The sequence below is a fragment of the Cnephaeus nilssonii genome (genome assembly GCF_951640355.1).
Source record: "Cnephaeus nilssonii genome assembly, chromosome: 5".
Lineage (NCBI taxonomy): Eukaryota > Metazoa > Chordata > Mammalia > Chiroptera > Vespertilionidae > Cnephaeus > Cnephaeus nilssonii.
In genome coordinates, this window is record NC_137076.1 from 108389310 (window position 1) to 108410414 (window position 21105).

The 21105-nt window shown below is 61.1% G+C and overlaps 1 protein-coding gene across 3 annotated transcripts in view; it reads left to right on the forward strand.

The window, feature by feature from the left end:
- Positions 1-21105, forward strand: part of MAD1L1 (mitotic arrest deficient 1 like 1) — a 160217-nt gene that overhangs the window by 35302 nt on the left and 103810 nt on the right. For all 3 annotated transcript variants that reach the window (XR_013813608.1, XM_079772904.1, XM_079772905.1), the window contains one exon: positions 7431-7517. Coding sequence is in view for 2 of the 3 variants with exons in the window: in XM_079772904.1 (XP_079629030.1) it covers positions 7431-7517 (87 nt within the window). In the remaining variant the exon portion in view is untranslated. The remainder of the gene's footprint in view (positions 1-7430; positions 7518-21105) is intronic.

A 21105-nucleotide genomic window follows, 5' to 3' on the forward strand; every position in this document is an offset into this window, starting at 1 on the left:
ATCACGCAGGGAGAACAAAGGGTAAAATATTTAACTGCAGCAGTGTTTGACTATATTCTGTGTAGTGAGAAAACCTGAAGTCATTTTCAAGGTCCACCATTTCTTTCTTCTGTGCAGTCTGGTCAAGTTTCTCAACTTCCTAAATCTCTGTTTTCCAGCTAATGAAAAGAAAATAGGATTCCACCAAGTCTCCTATCTATCTAGTCCAGATCAAATGAGATGAGAGATGAGAAACACTTCACATACATTTGGTTAAAGTGTGAAATGTTTGCACCTGGCTATAAAGCAAGTCATGTTCCTGGGCTGAAGAAACTCCAAGGAGGCTAGTCACTAGGGAGAGGAAGCCGGGCGTTGCTCCGTGATGTCATTACCTGGCACCCACAGTGACCATTTCCGGGCTGGGCTGGGCTGGGGGCCGCATTTTGTGCCACGGGGTCTCAGCAGCATCGGCTGTGATTTGGTGGGCTGTCGCTCTGGGGTGGTGGCGGGGCCTGTGTCCCACTTGGGGGAAGCCGAGTGTTTTTGGTTTGTGGGTACCAGGTCTGTAGTGCCGTTTATTGTTAAACTAGAGGCCTGGTGCAAGATTTGTGCACGAGTAGGGTCCCTAGGCCTGGCCGGCAATCAGGGCCGATTGGGGCCTTCCTTTCCCCGCTGCTGGCTGGGGCCTTCCTTTGTTCCGCGCCGCCCCCTGGTGGTCAGTGCATGTCATAATAAGCAGTAGAACTCCTGGTCGAACTCCTGAGGGACAATTTGCATATTAGCCTTTTATTATATAGGATGGCCTGTCGCTAGGGAGAGGAAGCTGGGCGTTGCTGCGTGACATCATTACCTGGCGCCCACTGTTTCCGAGCTGGGCTGGGGGCCGCATTTTGCGCCATGGGGTCTCAGCAGCGTCGGCTGTGATTTGGTGGGCTGTCGCTCTGGGATAGTGGCAGGGCCTGTGTCCCACTTGGGGGAAGCCGAGTGCTGCTTTGTGGACGCCAGGTCCGTGGTGCCGTTTCTTTGTAAATGGCCAGTGCGCATCATGGCAGCTCATTGTTGAGCGTCTGCCCCCTGGTGGTCAGTGTGCATCATAGTGACAGGTCAGACAGTTGGACACTTAGCATATTAGTCTTTTATATATATAGATTGATTAATTTCAGAGAGGAAGGGAGAGGGAGAGGGAGATAGAAACATCAATTATGAGAGAGAATCATTGATTGGCTGCCTTCTGCATGCCCCCCACTGGGGATTGAGCCCACAATCTGGGCATGTACCCTGACCAGGAATTGAACCGTGACCTCCTGGTTCATAGGTCGACACTCAACCACTGAGCCATGCTGGCCAGGCTGCCTCTGTGTCTTTGTTTGGACCCCACAGAAACAACCGGATTTCCTCGTCAGCTGAGTTCGTTTTATGAAACCTCTCCTGACTTCTCACGTGTGAAAATGAACAGTGCTAATAAGTTAACCATAGCCACTGACTCTCTGATGTCCTATTTTCCCCTTTAATCCTCACCCAAGGATATGTTTTTACTGATTTAATGAGAGAGAGAGAGAGACAAACACTAATTGGTTGCCTCCTGCACGCACCCCTACTGGGAATAGAACCTGCAATCTGGGCATATGCCCTGACCGGAAATTGAACCATGACCTCCTGGTTCATAGGACAACACTCAACCACTGAGCCATGTGGCTGGGCGCCAGTTCCCATTCTTCCCAGAGCTCCATAAAGTTTTCCAACATCGGGGAGTTAAAAACACTGGTGGAAAAATAACTAAGCCAAAATAAGTAAATCCTTTCAAGCCAAGTCATGTTTTTTTCTGAAACATTTTACAGAGATTTAAGTTGTTTTGTGTTCTTCTGTGTTAGTCAGGGGCATGTAAACTGTTACTAAGCCTGTGGGCAGAGCTTATTTAAACAAGCAAACAGCCCTCGGTGGTTAGAGCATTGGCCTGAGTACCAAAGGGTGGAGGGTTCAATTCCTGGTCAAGGACATGCACCTGGGTTGCAGGTTTGATCCCAGCCCCGATCAGAGCTCATGCAGGAGGCACCAGTTGATGTGTCTCTCTCACATTGATTTCTCTCTCTCTCTCTCTCTCTCTCTCTCTCTCTCTCTCTCTCTCTCTCTCTCTCTCTGTCTCTCTGTCTCTCTCTTCCCTCCTCCCACACTCTCAGAAAATAGAAAAATATCGCCAGGTGAGGATTAACAAACAAGCAAAGAAACAAGTACACATCTTTGCACGTCCCCATCTGCACCGCTCCAGCTCCCTGGCGGGGTACCAGCCAACACGTGGGAGGGCACGCTGCTGCCGGGGCGGTGGGAAGTGTGGCGGGCCCGTCTGGGCAGACCTGGGACAGTGGAGGGGCCCGTGGAGCGGCATCTGCAGACAGACACACACAGCGTCTCTGACCGAGATGGCTGCTTTCCCTCCGCATAGAGCCTTCCGGGAGTCTGGAGAGCAGGCAGGAGCATGTGATACCGATTTAGAAATGAGAGACTTGCCCTGAGGTACCGATCAGCCCGCAGCTGGGAGCGGTCATCCGGGGAGAGCCAGACTCTGCTCACCGCTCTCTACTTTCCTCTGAAGCGAAGAGCTTGAAATGTAACAATGGAACAGTGAGGGGAAGGGGCCGGCTCCGATGAAGAGAGAGGTGGCTGATGCGCCATCCCTCTGAAATGCTCCCTTCCCGCTGGGCCGGGCCGGGCGTCTTCTGGTCACCCGACCCCTTGGCACCAGTGACCACTTTACAGCGTCACTCAGAGCGCATGCTCCTGCCAGGCCTCCCAGAGCATCCCCCACACAGCACCAAGCAACGGCCAAGGGCCACCAGAGCCGAGGCCCCCAGCGGCTGCAGCGGCCATTCCCCCCCCAACCCCCAGTGCAGGTCCTCCACTGCCCGCCTCCCGGGGGCTCCTCCCCAGGCCTCTGCGTGGCTGCTCCCTCGCCAGCTCTTCCAGGCTCTGTCACCGGCCTGCCCAGCACCTACTTCAGACGGCACCCCCGACGCTGGCACTCTGCCCTGCACGGTTTTCCTTCACGGCGGACCCGTCCCAGAGGCTCTGCCTTTTATCTGGACTCACCTGTGGCCTTCGCTTCACTGCGATGCAAGTTCCATCGCAGCAGGTGCTGCTTATTTTGGTCCGTTTTCCACTGGCCATGGACCTACAATAGTGTCTGGCACGAAAGTAGGCTCTCAGTAAATGCTAACTGAAGGAACAAAACAGTATCTGTCCAACTCGATTCTACCGATGTTTGAGCTCAGACCGCTGGGTTTCAAGGTCCGCCTTGCTGGTTAAATGACACTCTAGGCGTGCAGTGGGGTCTGTTTAAAATATGTCTCTGGACCGAGGAATTTCAGAGGGTAGGCGGGGTCTGGGGGAGGTGGGAGGGGAGTGACTAACTTATGTGCATGAATGCATCACCCATGGACACAGACAGTAGTGGTGAGGCCTGGGAGGGGCAGGTGCGGGGTGGAGGGGGTCAGTGGGGAAAACAAAACCCACAAACAACGGGGACATCTGTCATACTTTCAACAATAAAGATAATTTAAAAATAAAGTTGAATTAAATAAAATGAAATAAAGGGAAAGGCACAAAGAAACTTTTTATTTTTTAATATATTGTTATTGATTTCAGAGAGGAAGGGAGAGGGAGAGAGAGACTAACATCAATGATGAGAGAGAATCATCTATTGGCTGCCTCACCCCCCACTGGGGATCGAGCCCTTAACCCAGGCATGTGCCCTGACTGGGAATCGAACCGTGACCTCCAGGTTCGTATGTCAGTGCTCACCCACTGAGCCACACCAGCCGGGCCAAAGAATCTTTTCATATGTTTATATAGAAAGGTATGCAAAATGCATTGCCAAATGAAAAAGAAACATAAATGAGTGTACGATGCCACCATTTCTAAAAAGAAAGGGAAAATGAGTAAGCATAGCTACGGTTTATATGTGTGAAAAATGTCCAGAGTGCACAAGACAAAACCGGGCTTCCGGCGGGAGAGGGCAGGAGATTGCCACTGTACCTTTCATAAGAGCGTTAACGTTTGTACCGAGGAGATGGAATAGCTGTTCAGAAAATGATTTTTTAAAGCTTAGCATTATAAACTTTAGTGCAGAATGAAATACTATACAAAAAATTTCTAAAAAGTAAACAATTACTCCATGATGAGTTAATTCATGAATATATAACTAGAGCCGTTTACAGTAACACAATCATATATCACTCCTAAATGTTTAGCTATGAAATACAATGTGAATAATTTGCATTACAAGTGGAGCAAAAATACATTAGTAAAACGTTTCCTAGGTAAAATAATCAAGAATGTTACTGATCCTAAAAGTTTGCTAAAGTGGAAAATAAGATGTTTATACATCAAACATTTGAACTTAAAATATTACAAATACATAATCGTTCCCAAGCTGCAAAGTCCTAGGAGTCCACTAACTTGAGTTTCATCTATATTTTCTGCATAAGCCACAAAACCTGCCCATGATTTTAGCTGTTTCTTTAAAACGGACACCTCCGTCCTCCTAAATGTTACAGCCTTCCCTCGGAAACTTTTACGGTCACTTGCTTTCTTCAGCAGAAATTTGGGGGCGATTTTCCTTTGAGACGTTCCAGAGCCTTCAACTTTGTTCTCACAGAAACACGGCTTTCTTCCCAGTTTATTTTTCATCAGCTTGTGTACCATTTAATAGATTATTTAATTACAGTAACGTGTGAAACTGGCAGAAACAGACCCGTTTCCGATGGCACAGCAGCTCCTGGGGGCGGGGCTGTGCGAGCGGCCTCACCGCTGGCGAAGTGCACGATGAACGGTGTGGCGCTTGGCTTTGAGGTCGGGAGCACGGGCTGGTGCTGGGGAAGGCCCGCGGTGTTCAAAGGAACCGTCCTTCTCAGCATGGGACTGGGGGACACGGGCTGTATGTATTCTCTGAAGACACCTGTGTATAAGACACTTCACGTCTTTAAAACGAGAACAGCCTGCATCCAGGCGTTGGCAGGCTTCTCTCAGTCTCTGCAGGACGCGAGGGCGAGGCAGTACTGGAGGGCAGGGAGGGAAAAGGACGGGAGGGGACCAGGGGCCCTGTGGGGCAGTGAACCCCACCCCTGAGGAGGGGAGGCCGGGCTGGCGGCTGCTGCACACCCTCTGCGGTCAGGCTAGGCCCAGCAGCAGGGCCTGGCTCTCTGGCTGCAGGCAGGCCCACAGGTCCGTTGAGAAAGATGAGCCTGTGACAGTGACCAGTGACAACTCCGGCCAGTGCGGCCTGTGACTGGAGAACTGCGCAGTCCTCGTGGGAGAGGAGGTCCCGGAGCCCACACCGGGGCCGTCAGGGCCGCTACGGGCACAGGCCGCGCAGCCACAGCTCTCCTGCGTGTAGAATCTGCATGCGGACGTCGGCGCCAGCAAACCAAATCCTGGCCGCCATCTGCAGCCGGCCCCACCGCCCGTGCAGGGACCCAATGCCGCGGAGCAGGGACGGCCTCCCGCTCCAGCCTAATGAAGCCCAGGCCTCACCATGGTCCAGCCGCCAGCCGCCCGGCCTCCCTGTCTCAGGCAAACGAATTACATGGGTCCCCAGACACATGCAGATAGAATGAGGGAACTTCAGATCTGCAGCTGCTGCCTTCACATTCTTCCTCCCAGCCCGCAGGATTAAAGGGACTTCAAACAGCCTGGGTTCCAATTAAGCCCGGTGCCCCCCGGGAGGCCGAGTCTTCTCCTGATTAACAAGAGGCGCTCTTTGAACCGTGGGAGCTAAATAAAGCTTGCAGAGCCTTTCAGACAAATGCCATAATTTCCTCTCCCTGCTCCCTCACTCACTGGAAAAGCTGATCTTTTGAACGCTTTCAACATTCAAAAGGGCATCTGGCTAACAGCTCCGAACACAACTTCAGCCAGGAGCTCGGGACTGGAGCAGTGAGCAGAGGGCGGGGGTGCACGTGGACACAGCGGCCAGCTCCCAGGATGTGAGGGGCGCGTCCACCGCAGAGGGGGGACCAAGGCTGAGCTGGGAGGGTCGAAGCAGACCCCGCCCGCAGACGCTGAGGGCCTGTGCCAAGTGCGCACATCCATCGCCAGGCCCAGGAGGCCTCGGCAGAGAGGCCTGACGCGGGGCTGCACCCGGGCAGGGATGCTGGCCTTGGGAACAGCACGTCACAGCGCAGGCTTCCAGGCCGAGGACCAGCCTTTAGGAGGCTGGGCTGCAGCTCACAGGGCCTAGGGGACACGGGAAAGGCCCACGTCAGCACAGGACACGAAACAGCCTGCCAGTCCCTCAAGATGGGAGGTTGCCAAGGAGCCAAACTGGCTTGTGAGCCGAGGGGGCGGGCGTTCAGGCTCACGGCCCCCAGCCTCACTGCGGCCTCACAGGTGCATCCCCCTGACCTGCTCTTGGCCAGGCCTGTCAGTGTCCGAGACTCGGAAAACCCTCGGATAGTAAATGAGCACTCCACCCCGCACCCCGTCCACCCCGGCTCCTGACCCCCGTCCACCTGCCAGGATTCCTGCCAGCAGAGGCAGCAGGCTGCCGAGCAGCACACGGCTCAGAATCAGCGCAGCTGGCTTCTAGGGAAACCTCCGAAGGGGCGAGGGGACGCAGGGACATGCCCTCGCCCTGGCACGCTCCCGGCCCGCTCAGCACCACGCAGAGCAGCAGGCCTGGGAGAGCGGGCAGGCGGCCCTTAGCCTGGGCCCTCAGTGATGAGTGACAGCGCTCACCCCACCAGGATTCTGTTCCCTGTGGAGACGTGAACAGTGGGAGAAGCCGCGGAGGGAAGTGTCGGGTGGAGGAAGGCGCAGGCCCTGGGCACAAACACACGAGCAGAGTAGAGCGGGCGGGTGTGGAGCGCAGACTTGAGGTGGTTCTGCGGGGACGACGGCTGCGGCAGGACAGGACAGGACACGGCCGCACCTGCTGGTTTGTTTCATTTTCTTCTCTTTTTAAATGTCTTATTGTTAGAGGATGGGCTTAGAGTTGAGGTTCGGTGCTCAAGCAGAGTGGAGTTTGAAACGTTTGAGTCTGTGTCCACGTTTGTAAACAATAAACAACAGGGCTGCTGCGGGCATTACCTGCGGTAACTAACCTGCCGCCGTGAAGGTTAGAGCCCAGCCCAGGGGCTTCTGTGTTGCTGCTGCAGCTGCTGTGCTGGCGTGGGCTCTGAGGAGGGGCCGTGGGGGGGGGGGGGGGCAGTGAGCGCCTCCTCCGGGCCGGGGCCGGCGTGCTTCTGCGCTTTGGACCTCGTTGGATGTCCTCCGCACACTGGCCCTGTTCTTACAGGCGAAGTGAAGTCACTCACCCGAGGTGACGCGGGCAGAGGCAGGCCGTGATTAGAGGCCAGGTGGGGGAGCGCCCAGGATGGAACGCATCCCGGGTGGAGTCATCGCTGCTGGCACACCAGTCCCCTCCTGGGACCCGGTGCTGAGTGTGTTCTCACCCGCAGGTCCCCGGAAGACCTCTCCCGGTTCATCGTGGAGCTGCAGCAGCGGGAGCTGGCCCTGAAGGACAGGAATGGCTCCATCACCAGCAGGTAGGCCTGGGCGCCGGCTTGGGCGCGGTCGGTGAGCGAGGGCCCTGGCCTGGCAGGGACAGCTGTGCACGCCTCACTGTCCAGTTGGCTTTGGCCTGAGTGAGCGGGAGCTGGGTGCACGGTGCCTCGTGTCTGCCCGACTCAGCTGAAGTGGGGCGGCGCTGTCATCCATCACCATGCCAGTCACCGCTGGGCTGGCTCCCCTGTGGGCTGACCACCCGCTGGGCTGGCTCCCCTGTGGGCCAGCTCCCCGCTGGGCTGACCACCCGCTGGGCTGGCTCCCCGCTGGGCTGGCTCCCCAGTGGGCTGACCACCCGATGGGCTGGCTCCCTGCTGGGCTGACCACCCGATGGGCTGGCTCCCCGGTGGGCTGACCCCCCTGTGGGCTGGCTCCCTGGGCACGGGCTCTGTGCAAGACTGTGCGGGATCAGGAGCGTGGGCTCTGAGTGACCCCTTGGTGCGGAGCTGGGCCCCGGGGTCAGGTGTCTGTGTGTGTGTGTGGCCTGTGCACTCAGGGAAGGTCCACGGAGACCACAGAGCAGCCAGGCCTGTGTCTGTGAACAGCTGCAGCCCAGCAGGGAGGTTTATGTCCTTCCCGACAGGAAGTCCGGAGGCAGCAGCTGCGCGGTTGCCCGGGCCTGGGGTGGCGCTCTCCTCCTGTCACCCCCGCGCCGTGTTCTTCTCGCCTCTGACACCCAGCTGTTCCCTTCGGTTCTCGCACTAACTCCCGAGTCAGCGCAGACCCCGCAGGCGCAGGGGCTGCCCCCTTAGACTCCAGTCACAAGCGTCGGGTCCCCAGGTGACCCGCAGTTCTGTCTGCCGACAGGTTCGGGGGTTCCCTCGTCCCCCCATTTAATAATTTGCTAAGCGACTCCGAGAGCTCAGGAAGTGCTGACTTTTGGTGGCTGGTTTACTGGGAAGGTTGAAGGCTGCAGCCAGAGCTCGGGCAGGAGGCGCTGGGCAGGGGTGGGGCAGGTGCCCGCCTGCTCAGAGCCCCGCCCTCCGGTTCTGTGAGGTTCTGTGAGGTCCGCTGCTTGGTTAAGCCACTGGCTGGTGGTGATGGACTCAGCCTCCAGCTCCTCTCTCCCTGTAGGTGGGGGCAGAGCTGGGAGTGCCAGCCCCTCAGCACCTGGAGCTGCCTGCCCCCCCCGCCCCCCCCCCCCCGCCCGGTTGCACAGCCTCACATTTGGGTGAAAGGGGCGGCTATGAGGTGTCCCCAGGGTTGTAGGAGCTCTGCCAGGGTGGCCTGTGCACAGATACAGCTAGGTGTCCCCTTTATCCTCCGGGGCGTGTTCCAGCGGGGCCGCCCCGCTATAGAGGCTGTTTCCCTCACATGCAGGCCTGGGGCCGTTTAGCTTGTACCTCAGGCACAGGGAGATGCTAACAGTGACTGACAGTAAACTGCAGTGACGGGAACCTGCGTGAGAGCAGTGACCTGGGGCTCGGACCATCGCTGAGTACGGAAGGGGCATGGGCACACGAGCCCTGCCTCCGCGTGGGGCGCTGGACGAGGGGCTCACGTCCCAACGGGACAGGCCGGAGGTGCCAGGCCGCACCGATACTCAGAACGGTGCACAACTTAAAACGTAGGCCCTGTCCATTCTGGAATTCTCCATGCAACACGTGAGACCAGGGGTGACCACGGGAAACTGAGACGGAGGGAAAGGAGGGGTCCTGGGCTTCTTGCGTGCCACGCCTGGCTCGTGCAGGCCGGCCGCTGCCTCCACTTCTGCGCCCGCCCGCCCGCAGCGGAGCAGAGGCCTCCCTGGTCCCCTGCGGAACAAGGGGACCTACAGGGACCCACTGCCGGCAGCTTTCACCTCAAGCCTCATTGGCCCAAACAGGTCACGTGCCCACAGAAGATGGGGTTACTGACAAGCTCTCACCTCATCACTGAGGACGGAGGCTGCTGAGTGAGGCCGGGCTGCTCCGGGAGCGAGGCCCAGGCAGGCTGAGGGTGACGGGGGAGCCCTGAGGAGCTGGTCTTCGGCCATGTCCCGTGGGGACAGTGTGCTAATCATTTATGAGCAGCCAGAAAGAAGGGCTTTATTCGGGGGCTGATGTCATTTTGAAGGTTGGCTTTTAGAAGCATCTGGTTAGGTTGGACGTGATCACGTCGATTTAGCCTGAAGACCTCAAATGGTAAAGATTGCCTTTGCTTTCAGAGCTCCTGGCAGATGAAACGGGCGTAAACATGACTTGAAGTTAAAGTTTGACGTTTTTCCAGGTGATCCTCTTCATCCCACTTTGAACTTGAAACAGAATGAGCTATTGGGGGAAGGACCCTTGTCTCCATCTTTTCCCACCAAGCTGAGGGGTGCTGTGAAATGGGCTGCCCTGGCCAGCGGCCCGCACGTCCGCCTCTGTCCAGAGCACCACGTGCAGGGAACCGCCCCTCTAAGCCCCCCACGTGCCATCGCTGTGGTCAGGAATGTGGGTCCACCTGTCCCGCCAGCTGCTGGGAATGGACTCTGCTCAGGGAGCAGCCCTCCGAGGGCAGGCGGCCTGTCTGTGACTGTGGGCCCCGTCCACCCGGCAGGAGCTCCGTCTGCGAGCCGGTGCAGCCGCCCGGGGAGCAGGGGTGGGGACCTGAGGAAGGGAGCCTGCCTGCCTGCCTGCCTGCCTGCCTGCCAGGTCTTGGGAGGTGAGGCGTGATCGCCCTTGCCTGGCTTCCAGCCCCATCCTGAAGCCGGCCGGCCCGGTGCAGCCGGATGCACATGGCACAGCGCCCGGGCGACTCCGTGCCACAGGGAGAGTGACAGACTGCGCACAGCACATGCCTGACGGGGACTCTGGAGCACTTCCTGAGCCCAGGCTTTGTGCCCGGGGCTCGCGGGCATTGTCTCATGTCGTCGGCCCGCCTTCCGGGTGAGAGAACAGCCCAGTGCAGTCAGCAGTGCCCGTAAGGTCTCACCGCGGGGCTGGCGGGCAGTTCCAGCCTCAGGCAATCGTCATCGATGTCTGTGCGAGCCCCGTGGGACGTGGGATGTGGCGGGCGCTGGGGTCCTGTGCTGGGCGGGGTGGGGTGGGGCGGGGAGGAGGCTGTGCGCAGCGTCACTTGCTCCGGCCTTGGGCAGCTGCTCTGATGGAGGTGTCTGTGAGGAGGCCTGGACTCTCGTCAGGCTGGGTGGCTGTGCATCTCTGCAGAGAGGCAGGGTGGTGGGAAGAGGAGGTGACCACAGGGCCAGGCGGGCGGCGCTGCAGGGCCCCCCTCACAGGCAAGCACTCCCCAGCCCCCCGAAGCCCAGCCCCGAGCATCCTGTGGGTTTTGTCCCTCAGCGTTGCTTCCCTGCATCCGCCTCCTTCGCCGCACTCACTGCTGTGGCCGTGGCTGTGGCCGTGGCCTGCGTGGCTGAGGTCTCTGAGCCTCACCCTGGTTGCCGTGGCATTCCAGCTACTGCAGGGCGAGCCGACACTGCCCAGCCCTGCACAGGGACAGCAGCTCAGGCAGGGCTGATCCCAGTGTCTGTGATGTGGGAGGGAGGGGCCCGCGTCCTGAGTGCAGAGGCTAAGGGGGAGCCACACCCCTCATAGGGGTGGGGGGACACGGAGATGACGACACAGCTCCGAGCCGTGGGGCCACTGCCGCCTGGCGTGGAGAAGGGTATGTCCATGACTTGAGTTACGGCCTTGCCACTGGAACCCGGTCCCACCCTCCACCCTCGGTCCTTGCTGTGTGTGCCTTCGCACCGTGGGCCCTGAGCCGTGGCCTGTGCTCCCGGGACGGGCTGGGCGTTCAGAGCCCCCCGGGCCTCCCACTGCAGGACGCGGCACTTTCTCCCTCCAGCGGGCGCGATGGACACAGCGCTGCTTCTCACACGACTGAGTCGGCTTCATTGCCCGTCAGAGTGGGCAGGTGAGGAGGAAGCGTGACGGCGATGGCGTGCCTGGCACAGGGCAGCACTCGGGCGGTGCCCGTGGATGTGCCTCTGTGACAGCGTGTCCCCTGTGGTACTGAGCCCCAGGTTGGGCGCAGGAGGGCGCCCTGCAGAGAGCAGAGGGCTGGGCCCTCTGTCAGAGGGGGTGCCCTGTCGGCCAGGCCTCTGCTGGCGGTGGAGCTGGGGACACTGCGGGCTAGGCCATGGTGAGGCTGCATTTCCTCGTGGCTCGGACCACGGCCTGCTGTCCTGCCGACTCTGCTGGGGCGGGGGCAGGGTGCACGGAGGGTCCTGGACACGACGGGCTCCTGCAGGGGCGTGGCTGCTCTGCTTTGCTGGAAGGGGAGCTCCCTGGTGAGTGGAGCAGGCTTCTCGGGGCCCTGTCGGGGATCCGGCTCAGGTTCCTCACTGGAGACCAGGGGTGCTGATGGTGCCAGGGCAGGGGTGTTTGCCGTGCCTCTGCCCGTGCCGGGCTCTGTGCTCCGTGCCGCAGGCAGGCTCCACCTGAACTGTGGCGTGGACGGTGCACACAGCTAGGGCGTCCTAGGGACAGGATTCGAACCCTGGCTGTCTGTCTTCAGGGCTCTAGTGGTTGGTTTGAGGGTGGCGCCCACACCCCTGAGAAGTGCTTGGGAGGCCCCGTGTCACTCGTTCTCTGCTCCCATGGAGGCCAGGCCATGGCGCCGTGGGCTCAGCGGGGCTCCTGTGGAAGCCCCCGGCCGCCTCCCCGGGGCAGAGGGAAGGCGGTGAGCCCGGAGGAACGCTGGCCTGTGTCCAGGGGGTGCTCTTTGGGTCCCAGTCTGCCTGGCCTGGGCCGGCTCTCCCAGCCGGACGTCCCTATGTGCAGCCAGTCCCCACGGGCCACCTGGTCGCCCAGAGGCCCCGGCAGCTCGGGGCTGCGTTGATCACTGCGTTTGCCTCCTCGGCTGCGGTGTCTCAGGGGCCCTGGGCCTCAGGTGTCAGAGGGTGACGAGCCCCAAGAGCCTCGGCCCGGCCGCTCTGTGCTGCTTCCCTCGGCGCTGGGGCTCCGGGAGGCATTGGGGGACCGTCTCCGAGGGGGCGGTGCCCGTGGCTGGCGTGTTCCCGGCATCGCCAGGTGGAATGGCTTCCCTGCTGCCTCCCGAGGGCGAGGGAAGAGCAGAGGCCAGTCGTGATTCTGTTTGTTTGGAGCTTAGGCTGTGCTCTCACCACCGAGGAGTGGGATGAGGCCCGGCGTGTCCCGGGGTCTGTGTGAGTGGCCCCCTCCCAGCTGCTGAGCCCAGCAGGGCCAGGCGGCACCCAGATGCCTGAGGGCCGGCCCCGCTCCGCGTCCGGAGGGTTTCACGCTGCGCCTGACTGCAGCTGAGGCCGGGAGTCTCCTTTCTCAGCCTCGGCCCCACACCCGGCAGCTGGGGCCCCTGGGCGTTAATCAGCCTCTCTCGGCCTCACCTGTCACGGTGACGGTAGTGACAGCTGGCACCGGGGTGTCGGGAGAGTTCAGTCAGAATCTTCCGTGCAGCGCTGGGCCTGCTGCCGGCACAGGAGGCCTTGTTAGCGCTAACGAGCACCGCGTATGGCCGCTGCCCGCGTTTCTGAGTGACTGGGAGGCGTGAGCCGGGCCCCGCGGCAGTGAGCACTCCAGTGAGCTTGTTGGGGCCAGAAGACCAGCAGTGGTAGAACTTGTGGGCACCTGGGAAAGGGAGGGGATGAGGTTTGCTGTGGATCGGAAGTAGCAGGCGAGGAAAAAGGCGGGGGCGAGGCTTTGGTGAGGGCCTAGGAAGTGGGGTCTCCTCTGCTTTGGAGGGAGCGCAGGGCTGGTGACCTCACAGGGCCCGGGATTCCGTTTGCAGCATGATGACGTTAAGCCCATTAGACAACCAGTGACGACCCGCGGGGGTGGGTGGCCGGCCATCGAGTGCAGTCAGGTGAGCGAGCCCAGGCAAGGGGTGCCAGTGGGCTCATGTCCTGGCAGGTGGCGAGGATGCCCCTGGAGAGAGCTGCTGCCCACATGCAGCAGGGGAGGGTGGGGCCGTGCCGGCCACTCCTGACCCTGACCTGGGGACTGTGGGTGCTGCGGGCGGAGGCCCGGCTTCCTGACTGCCAGCAGAAGTGATTTCCTCTGATTTGGGTTCTCTTCTGACCTCGTGCCCGCACCCTGTCCCCCTCAGCGGGACGGAGCTGCCTGAGTCTGGACTGTGTGCGTTCACCATTGTGCTCCTGTCAGCCCGGCCCGCCTGCCTGGCCACACGGAGGCCACATTCCAGGCAGATGCCGCCCTGGGCCCCGCCGCCCCGCCCTGCTGTGTGTGCGGGCCATGCGGACTGCGGCGTGTGCTCCCTCCTCACGGCTGTGGGACGCTCTGCCCCCGGTGCCCATGAATCTGCACCCTCTTCCATCACTTACAGTTTTCTTCAGACAATAAGAACCTGTGTCGCTGTTTCCACTCTGACTCTGTGCCGCCTCCTCCGCGGAGCTGCCCGAGGGAGCCCCGCGAGCAGAAATGAATTGGCCATCTCCTTCCCAGCCCCTGTGGCTCTGCCCCTCCGTGAAAGCAGACCCGCACTTGGGTTTAAAGCCCTGGCATCTGCCCGCTGCCCCCTGCAGCCCCTCTCATCCGGGTTCCCCTCTTCTGCTCGGGGCCTCCAGCTCGGGCCCGTCCCCTGACATGGCACACACCTGCCGGGCCGGCTCCCCTGGCAGCGCCCCTCCCTCCAGGTCCCGCTGAGTTTAGGTTCCTCAGGTGGCCTCTGCTGACTACACACGCAGGCTCCCCCTGGATCACGTGCTGTGCCACTCAGTCTCCTCCGTTTGGTGCTGATTTGCTCTCCTTGTCTCCATAAGGTTGGGGATGGCATTCACTGTGGTTCTGGCCAGAGCACTCTCCCGGCCACGCAGCAGCCACTCGGCGATCGGTACGTGGTGCGTGCGTGCGTGTCTGCTGGGCGTGAGTGACCCCTGGCTCTGGTTGCGGGCGTGACCCGGCTCCTCACTCCCTCCCTCTCTCCCACCCCCGGTTAAACCGCAAGGAGATGACTTTGGCTCCGGCGTGCACCCAGATCCAACACTGGTCCTTCCCCCGCTGGTCGTCATCTTTCCTCCGGTCCCGTGGCTGCTCTCACTGCTCACCCTGCTTCCACCTTTGTCCCCAGGGTTGGCCTCTGCCCAGCATCGTCTGCACCTGGGTCCCCGGTCACAGGGCGGCCATGTCACTTGGGTGCACAGAACCTTCCGGGGTCTTTGTCTCAGTCACATTCAGCGGTGACTGCCGTCACCCCCGGCATCAGGACTGGGGCAGCGGGTGCCCTCAGGGTGCCTGGAGGAGGGCCCGGTGCCTCCATCCTCCTCCCCGGCGTTCCTTCCTCAGCCCCTCAGGTGTGCCTGTGCCCAAGTACACAGCAGGGGAGGAGGAGGAGTTGGCACCTTTGGCTGCCCGCCCGCTGCCTGGCACCCATCCCCTGGCTCCTGCACCCATCCCGTCCTTGGCTGCGCCTCACACTGCGGCAGGCCCGTGGCTCGGAGCCGTGTGCACAGCGTCCCGCCAGAGAGTGAACTTTGCTGTTTTGCTTTAGACCCAAGTGATGCGTTACCTGACTTCCCAGCAGAAGGCACTGGGAAGGCGCCCGGCCAGGCTGACGGGGCCACACTGCAGCCGGGCTCCCCGGCGGCGTCCCTCTGAGCAGGCAGGCGGCTCAGCCAGGTTCATGCTCTGAAAAGGCACGTTGTCTGCGTGTGGTTACGTAAACCTGGGTGCAGTGCCTGCGGCGTGCGGGGCGGCGTGTGGGGCAGGGCTGGCGTGGCACGCACACGCATGAGCACGTGCTCACACTAGCAGGAGCACTGGAAAAGCGAAGGGGTTTGTGGCCACAAAGCCGACCGGGGAGCAGTTCTTAGAAGTCCCTCTCAGTCAGATCTGCCCAGAACTGTGAAGACCACAGAACAGAAGCAGCGATGCCCTGGTGACCGAGGCGAGACACTGCCAGAGGGGCTGCCTGCCCGCGAGGCCCGCCCTGCCTGCCGCATGGCCGGCTGCGTCTGTCCGGCAGGATGCCCGCGGTCACCTTCCCGCCTCAGCGCGGCCTCCTCAGCGCTGCGGTGGGCGGCCTGTGGGCTGTCCATGTCCTGCTCCCACCCTGACTGCTGGCACCGTGGGCGTGGCCTGTGTCTGCTGGGGGCAGGCGCCTGCTGTCGGGCGGAGGAAGCCCGGCGTCTCTCCAGGACGCCAGCCTGTGCAGAGGGCCGGCCGCCCAGGGGCTGCGTGCTCTTTATCCCCAAAGGGGCTGAGTCTCGCGGTGGTGGTCACGCAGCCCTGAGCACGCCCCCGCCCCGCAGCAGGCGCAGCCTCCCTCAGCTTTGCTAGTCGAGGGGCCCGGGCTTCTAGGAGTCAGGGTTGGGCGCCCTCCCTCCTCCATGGCAAGGAGCACCTGCAGGCAGCGCCCAAAGCTCCCCTGAGGCCACCCAGGGGCCAGCCTTTCTGGGTGAGGTCTGCGTGAGGTGTCGGCTGAGCCAGCGTGGGCCAGGCTCGGTGGCCAGGGGAGTGACTCTGGCCGCCTGCTCGGGCCTGCCCTTCACGCTGGTTCTCCAGCCTCCTTCCGTCTTGCTGGGACTTTAGTTGGAAAAAGACCCCAGCAGCCCTGTGGCGGCTCCGGCACACGGAGGGACCCTGGCCTGTCGGTCTGCCTGCAGTGCCGCGTTTGGACGGGAGGTGGAGCCACAGCCCTGGAAGCCGCTCTGCTCACTCCTCAGGCCTCTTGCGGGGCCTCCCAGGGGAGTGCTATTGCCAAGCCTGTTCATTTGGTGGCCAGTTGGGGGGTGGGGCACGAGGGCAGGGCCTGAAGGAGCTGGGGTGAGTGGCTGTCTCTCCCAGGTGCTTCCCTGGCAATTGCTCTCCCCACCCCTCCCTCGCCCTGCCCTCTCCTCCCCTCACTTGCCCTCCCCTCCCTGCCGGGCAGCGCTTCTCCCGGGCGTGTGCCGAGCAGAAACCAAGACGAGTGGACAGCATTGCGCTGTGGGCACTCGGGTGTTTCAGTTCCCAAAAGTGACGGCACTGCGTGGCTCCCGCGGTGGGCAAGGACTTGTTGGCTCCTCCCCACCGTGTGGTCCGAGTGGCCACGTAGCTCTGCGCCCGCCCGCAGTCACACGAAACCCCGGCTGCCCTTGGACGCGGGCCTGGTCAGCAGGGCTGGGGGAAGGGCGTGTCTCACAGGCCCGGTGCTGGGCCCGTTGGGGCCCTGGGGGAGCAGGGAGGCACCGGACTCGGGCTCTTGCTCTGTCCCACTCCTCTTCGCACCCGGGAAGCTCCGAAGCCCTGGGCTCCCGGGGAGCGCGGAGCACTCTGCGAGAAGCCTGGCTCCGCTGGTCGGGGTCGGGTCCTGAGCCTCGTGCCATGGGGCCTCACTTCCGGTCCCGCCACCGGCCGGCCAGCGGCCAGCTGAGGTCTTTGGCTGACCTCTGACCCAGCAGGTAGCCCTGTGCTCGAGGCTCTGGAGTCTGCTTACTGCTGTCACCTGGACACAGCCCCGTCCTCGCTGGGCTCGTGGCCCGCCGGGCTGAGGAGAGGTGAGCTCGCTCCCGGGCCCCTTCACCTCTGCTGAGGGCGGGAGTGGCCGGTGCCGGAGGGGCGCTGGCAGAGGCACTGGGGTTGGTCCCTGGGGCTCCAGGTGGCTGAGAGGTGGCGGCAGGCTCCTGGGCCGGCCTCCAGGCCGAGGGCGGGCTGCAGGCTGAGGTTGCCGGCTCCTCCACATGCCACCAGCCAGCCTGGCTCCTCCAGCAAATGAGCTGCCATTCATATTTCACACCCAGACTGCTTTCATTTCCATATTTAAAGTGGGATTTACATATTCATGGGCCTTTTAAATAAGTTTTTACTGTTAAGGGATGTGGAAGTGGATAAGATGTGAAGCTCCCCCTTTTAGTCAAGCACTGGGGAAAAACTCACCCCCAAATGAAATCAGGTTCTAAGCGCTTAGTTCTGTAGCAGTTGCTGTAGGACAGTTACTCTGGAAGCCAGCGTGTCCTGGGTTCACGTAGCTGTCCCTTGTCCCTTCAGCATGCGGACACTGGGCTGGGGGGCCAGTCTGCGGCACACCCGGAGGCCTGTCACTCTTGGGGTTTCTCCTGGCGGGGACCCTGACGTCCACTGTGCACTGGGGACCACGTCCCCACTTCCTTGGTGACGGCAGGACTCCGGTGTGGGAGGTGGCTGGGTCCGTCCCAGGTCCCCAGGTGCCGCCTGTGGGCGAATCCAGGCTGTTTCCAGGCGTTTGCTGGACTCGCTCCCTTCTTCCTCTGCGGTCACTGTACCGCCCCCCTTCGGCCCTGCACATGCAGCAGCTTGGTCCGGGGACAGAACCCACCCCAGCCACACAGTGGCCGGGCGGGGCGGGTGGTCCTGAGCAGGCACGGCCCATGGACCATGGACGCGGCCAAGTGTGCCAGGGCAGGGAGGCTTCAGGCCCCAGGGACGCAGGCGTGGTGAGCTGCTGTGCCTGCGGTGCGGTGCGGCGCACGGGAGCAGGTAGGGGCCTGTGAAGAGCCCAGATGCTAGAGCAGCAAACGGGGAGGTCCGTGGAGCCCCGGGAGACAGGCTCAGGGCTCCCCACTGGGTGGCGGGGTCAGCCCTGCAGGGCGGAGCTTCTGATCGGGAGGCTGTGCGGAGCTCACACACAGTGTTTTCGTTATCGAAGAGGCCTTTCTGTAGCACGTGAAACCTTGGAAGCATAGAAGACAAAGGGAGAAACTGGGAAGTTTACGTGGCAGAAAACACGGTGAAAAAGTCAAGTTGGTATAGTCTTTCCTTTTTAAGTAATCTTTAAATATTTTTTAAAAAAATGTTTTTGTTTATTTCAGAGAGAGGGAGAGGGAGATAGATAGAAACCTTAATGATGAGAGAGAATCATGGATCCGCTGCCTCCTGCACGCCTGCTGCTGGGGATCGAGTCCAAACCTAGGCATGTGCCCTGACCGGGAATCCAACTGTGACCTCCTGGTTCAAGGGTTGACGCTCAACTACTGAGCCACACAGGCCGGGCTCTTTAAATATTTTACTGTGCATTTGTGCCCAACCTTCCGTCGTTGCCGCCCGGGCACCCCCGCACGGCTCTGCTTCCCGAGGGCCCGAGTGAGGGGTGCGCTGGGGCTGACAGCCGCCGGCCCTGCGTGGGTGGTCGGCCTTCATGGAAGATGCACAGCTGCCGGGTGCGGGAGGCAGCAGACGTGGGCCTGGCTGACCTTCGGCGTGGCCATGACTTTTCAGATGCAGCATCCAAAGCACAACCTGTGAAAGAAAAGGTTGAAGAGCTGAACTCGTTAAGATGATAAGCTGTTGCTCTGTGAAGAGACCATGAAGAGAATGACCAGGCCAGCCCCGAGCTGGGGGGAAGTACCGGCAGACATGCCTGGGAAAGGACTGTGCCCACATCTACAGAGAACCCCGAGAACGCACAGTAAGAAAGCGCCTGAGCCGTTAAACGGGGCAGAATATCTGAACAGGCCCCTCGCCCCAGGAGGTGTCTGGGTGGCCAGTAAGTACACGCGAACACGCTCCTCACCCGTGTCAGCGGGGAACGCACATGAGAGCCACTGCGAGGCCCACTGCACGCCGCTCCGCACGGCCGCTGCGCACGGACAGCACCGGTGCCGGCGAGGACGCGGGGCGGCAGGGCCTCCCTCACTGCTGGAGGGATGCAGAGGGTGCAGCCACTCTGGATGACAGCTGGTCAGCTTCTTACAAACCAGACATACTTTTACCATTTGATTCACTAATTACATTCCGTGATATTTACCCCAAAGATGCGAAAGCTCATGTCCACACAAAACCTGCACACAGATGCCTCTCTCAGCTTTATTCGTGATCACCAGCACTTGGAAATACCAAGCCGTCCTTCCGGAGGTGGCGGGTAGACAGACGGTGGTCCCGCAGACCGTGGGACGCTGCTCGGCACCAAAGAGACAGGAGCTGTCAGCCACGAGAAGACACGCGGGGCCGCAGGTGCACGTGCCTCAGTGATGGGAGCCCGTCTGCAAGGCCGTGGAGTGCGAGTCCAAGACCAGGACGTTCTGGAGAGGCCGGAGCGTGGAGGGAGGAGGCCGTGGCTGCCAGGGGGAGGGAGGGGTGAGCAGGCAGAGCGCACAGGCGTGTTCAGGCATTGGACATGCTCTGTATGGCACAGGAATGGTGGACCATGACATCACACATTTGTGGAAATTAGTAGAACCCACAAGGGCAAAAAGTGAACCTTCATGTGGACGAGGGACTTCAGTCTTAGTGTGTCAGTGTTGGCCCGTTGATTGTGGCAGATGGACCACCCTGACGCAGGCTGCTAATCGCAGGGAGCCCGTGGGAGGTGCGTGTCCTCTGCGAAACCAGCCCACCCGGTAGGAGGGGCCTAGAGGAAGCTCTCCCGCCTCAGACTCAGGCACGTGCAGATGGCGTGTCCGCTCTCCAGCCTGTGCTCTCCTGCCACATAGACAGGAGGGGAGGGCTGCCCAGAGCCGGGCCCAGTCCCCTCTGGATGTCGGCCTGGGCTCGCTTCCTCCCCAGCTCCGTTAGGGTCCAGCTCGCCTGGTGTCCTGGCGCTCATCCCGGCTGGGGTTTCAGGTGCGCGTGGCCAGCCCCTGAGGCCTGTTTTCGTGGGAGGCGGGTGCTGAGGGGGGGAGTGGGGTTGGCATCAGACAATAAAGGAGGCCCCGAGGAGGAAGGGGACAGGCGGGACACACCTGGCTGCTGGCTGGCCTCCGTGAGCGAGCTGTGCAGACCCTGGACAGGCTCGGGGGAAGGAGAGAGGGAACTTTGAATTTTAAGTTGGCTGACTCTCCTCTCTGTGTAGCAGTCTATCTGTTCGTCTGTCCCTGTTGGGAGCCGTGGACCGCAGTGTTCTCTCATCCTGAGCTCCGCTGGTTTTATTGTCTTTCCATGTTTTCTTGCCATAAATGTAACAGGTTTTATTGTGTTTAGACTGCTTTTAATATCGCCTCTTGTAAGAGCCAGGGGAGCCCGGGATTCTGCCTTGGCAGCCTCAGAGCACGGTCCTTCCCGGTGTAGCATCGGGGCCAGGGCTGCTTGGAACCTTCCCAGAATGCCCCCGACCCGCTGGCCCCAGATGAGCTGCTGTGACCGGCCAGCGGTGGGGCCGGCCAAGCCCATACCCTTTCAGAAGCTCCCAGTGCCTGGGGAGTAGGACACCCCTGTGCCGGCTCATGTTGGAGAACCCTGGGGTCCTGGGTGCGAGGGGGCCCAGCTCCCAGGCAGGCCTTGCACCTGAGCCGAGATTGTGGGCTTCCCAGGCCCCTCTCTGGGGTGTCCCGTGCACCTGGGTCAGCTCCGTTCTCAGCCGCCCGTGGACGGGCCGTGTCTGAGGGCGGCCACCCTGCCTGAGGCGGGACGAGAGGAAGGAGCCCCGAGCTGGGGCTGCAGTGGGGCTCGGTGCTCCCTGCAGGCGGCTGTGAGCTGCACCAGCAGGTGCCGCCCGGGGCATGTCCCAGGTGAGCTGCTCCCTAGGGACGTTTTGTGGCAGTTTTATGGTTTAATATCCTGTGTGTGTGTGTGTGTGTGTGTGTGTGTGTGTGTGTGTGTGAGATCTCCATAATCTACCTTTGTCTCAATCACAAAACACCCAGGAGTTAGAATGTGCTGCTTGCGGCAGGCCCGTGCCCTTGAGGCGCCGGACGTACCTGCTGGCTGCGGCGTTGGTAGTGTCTCTGCCAGCAGCTCGGGGCTCCTGGCTGTGTCCGGG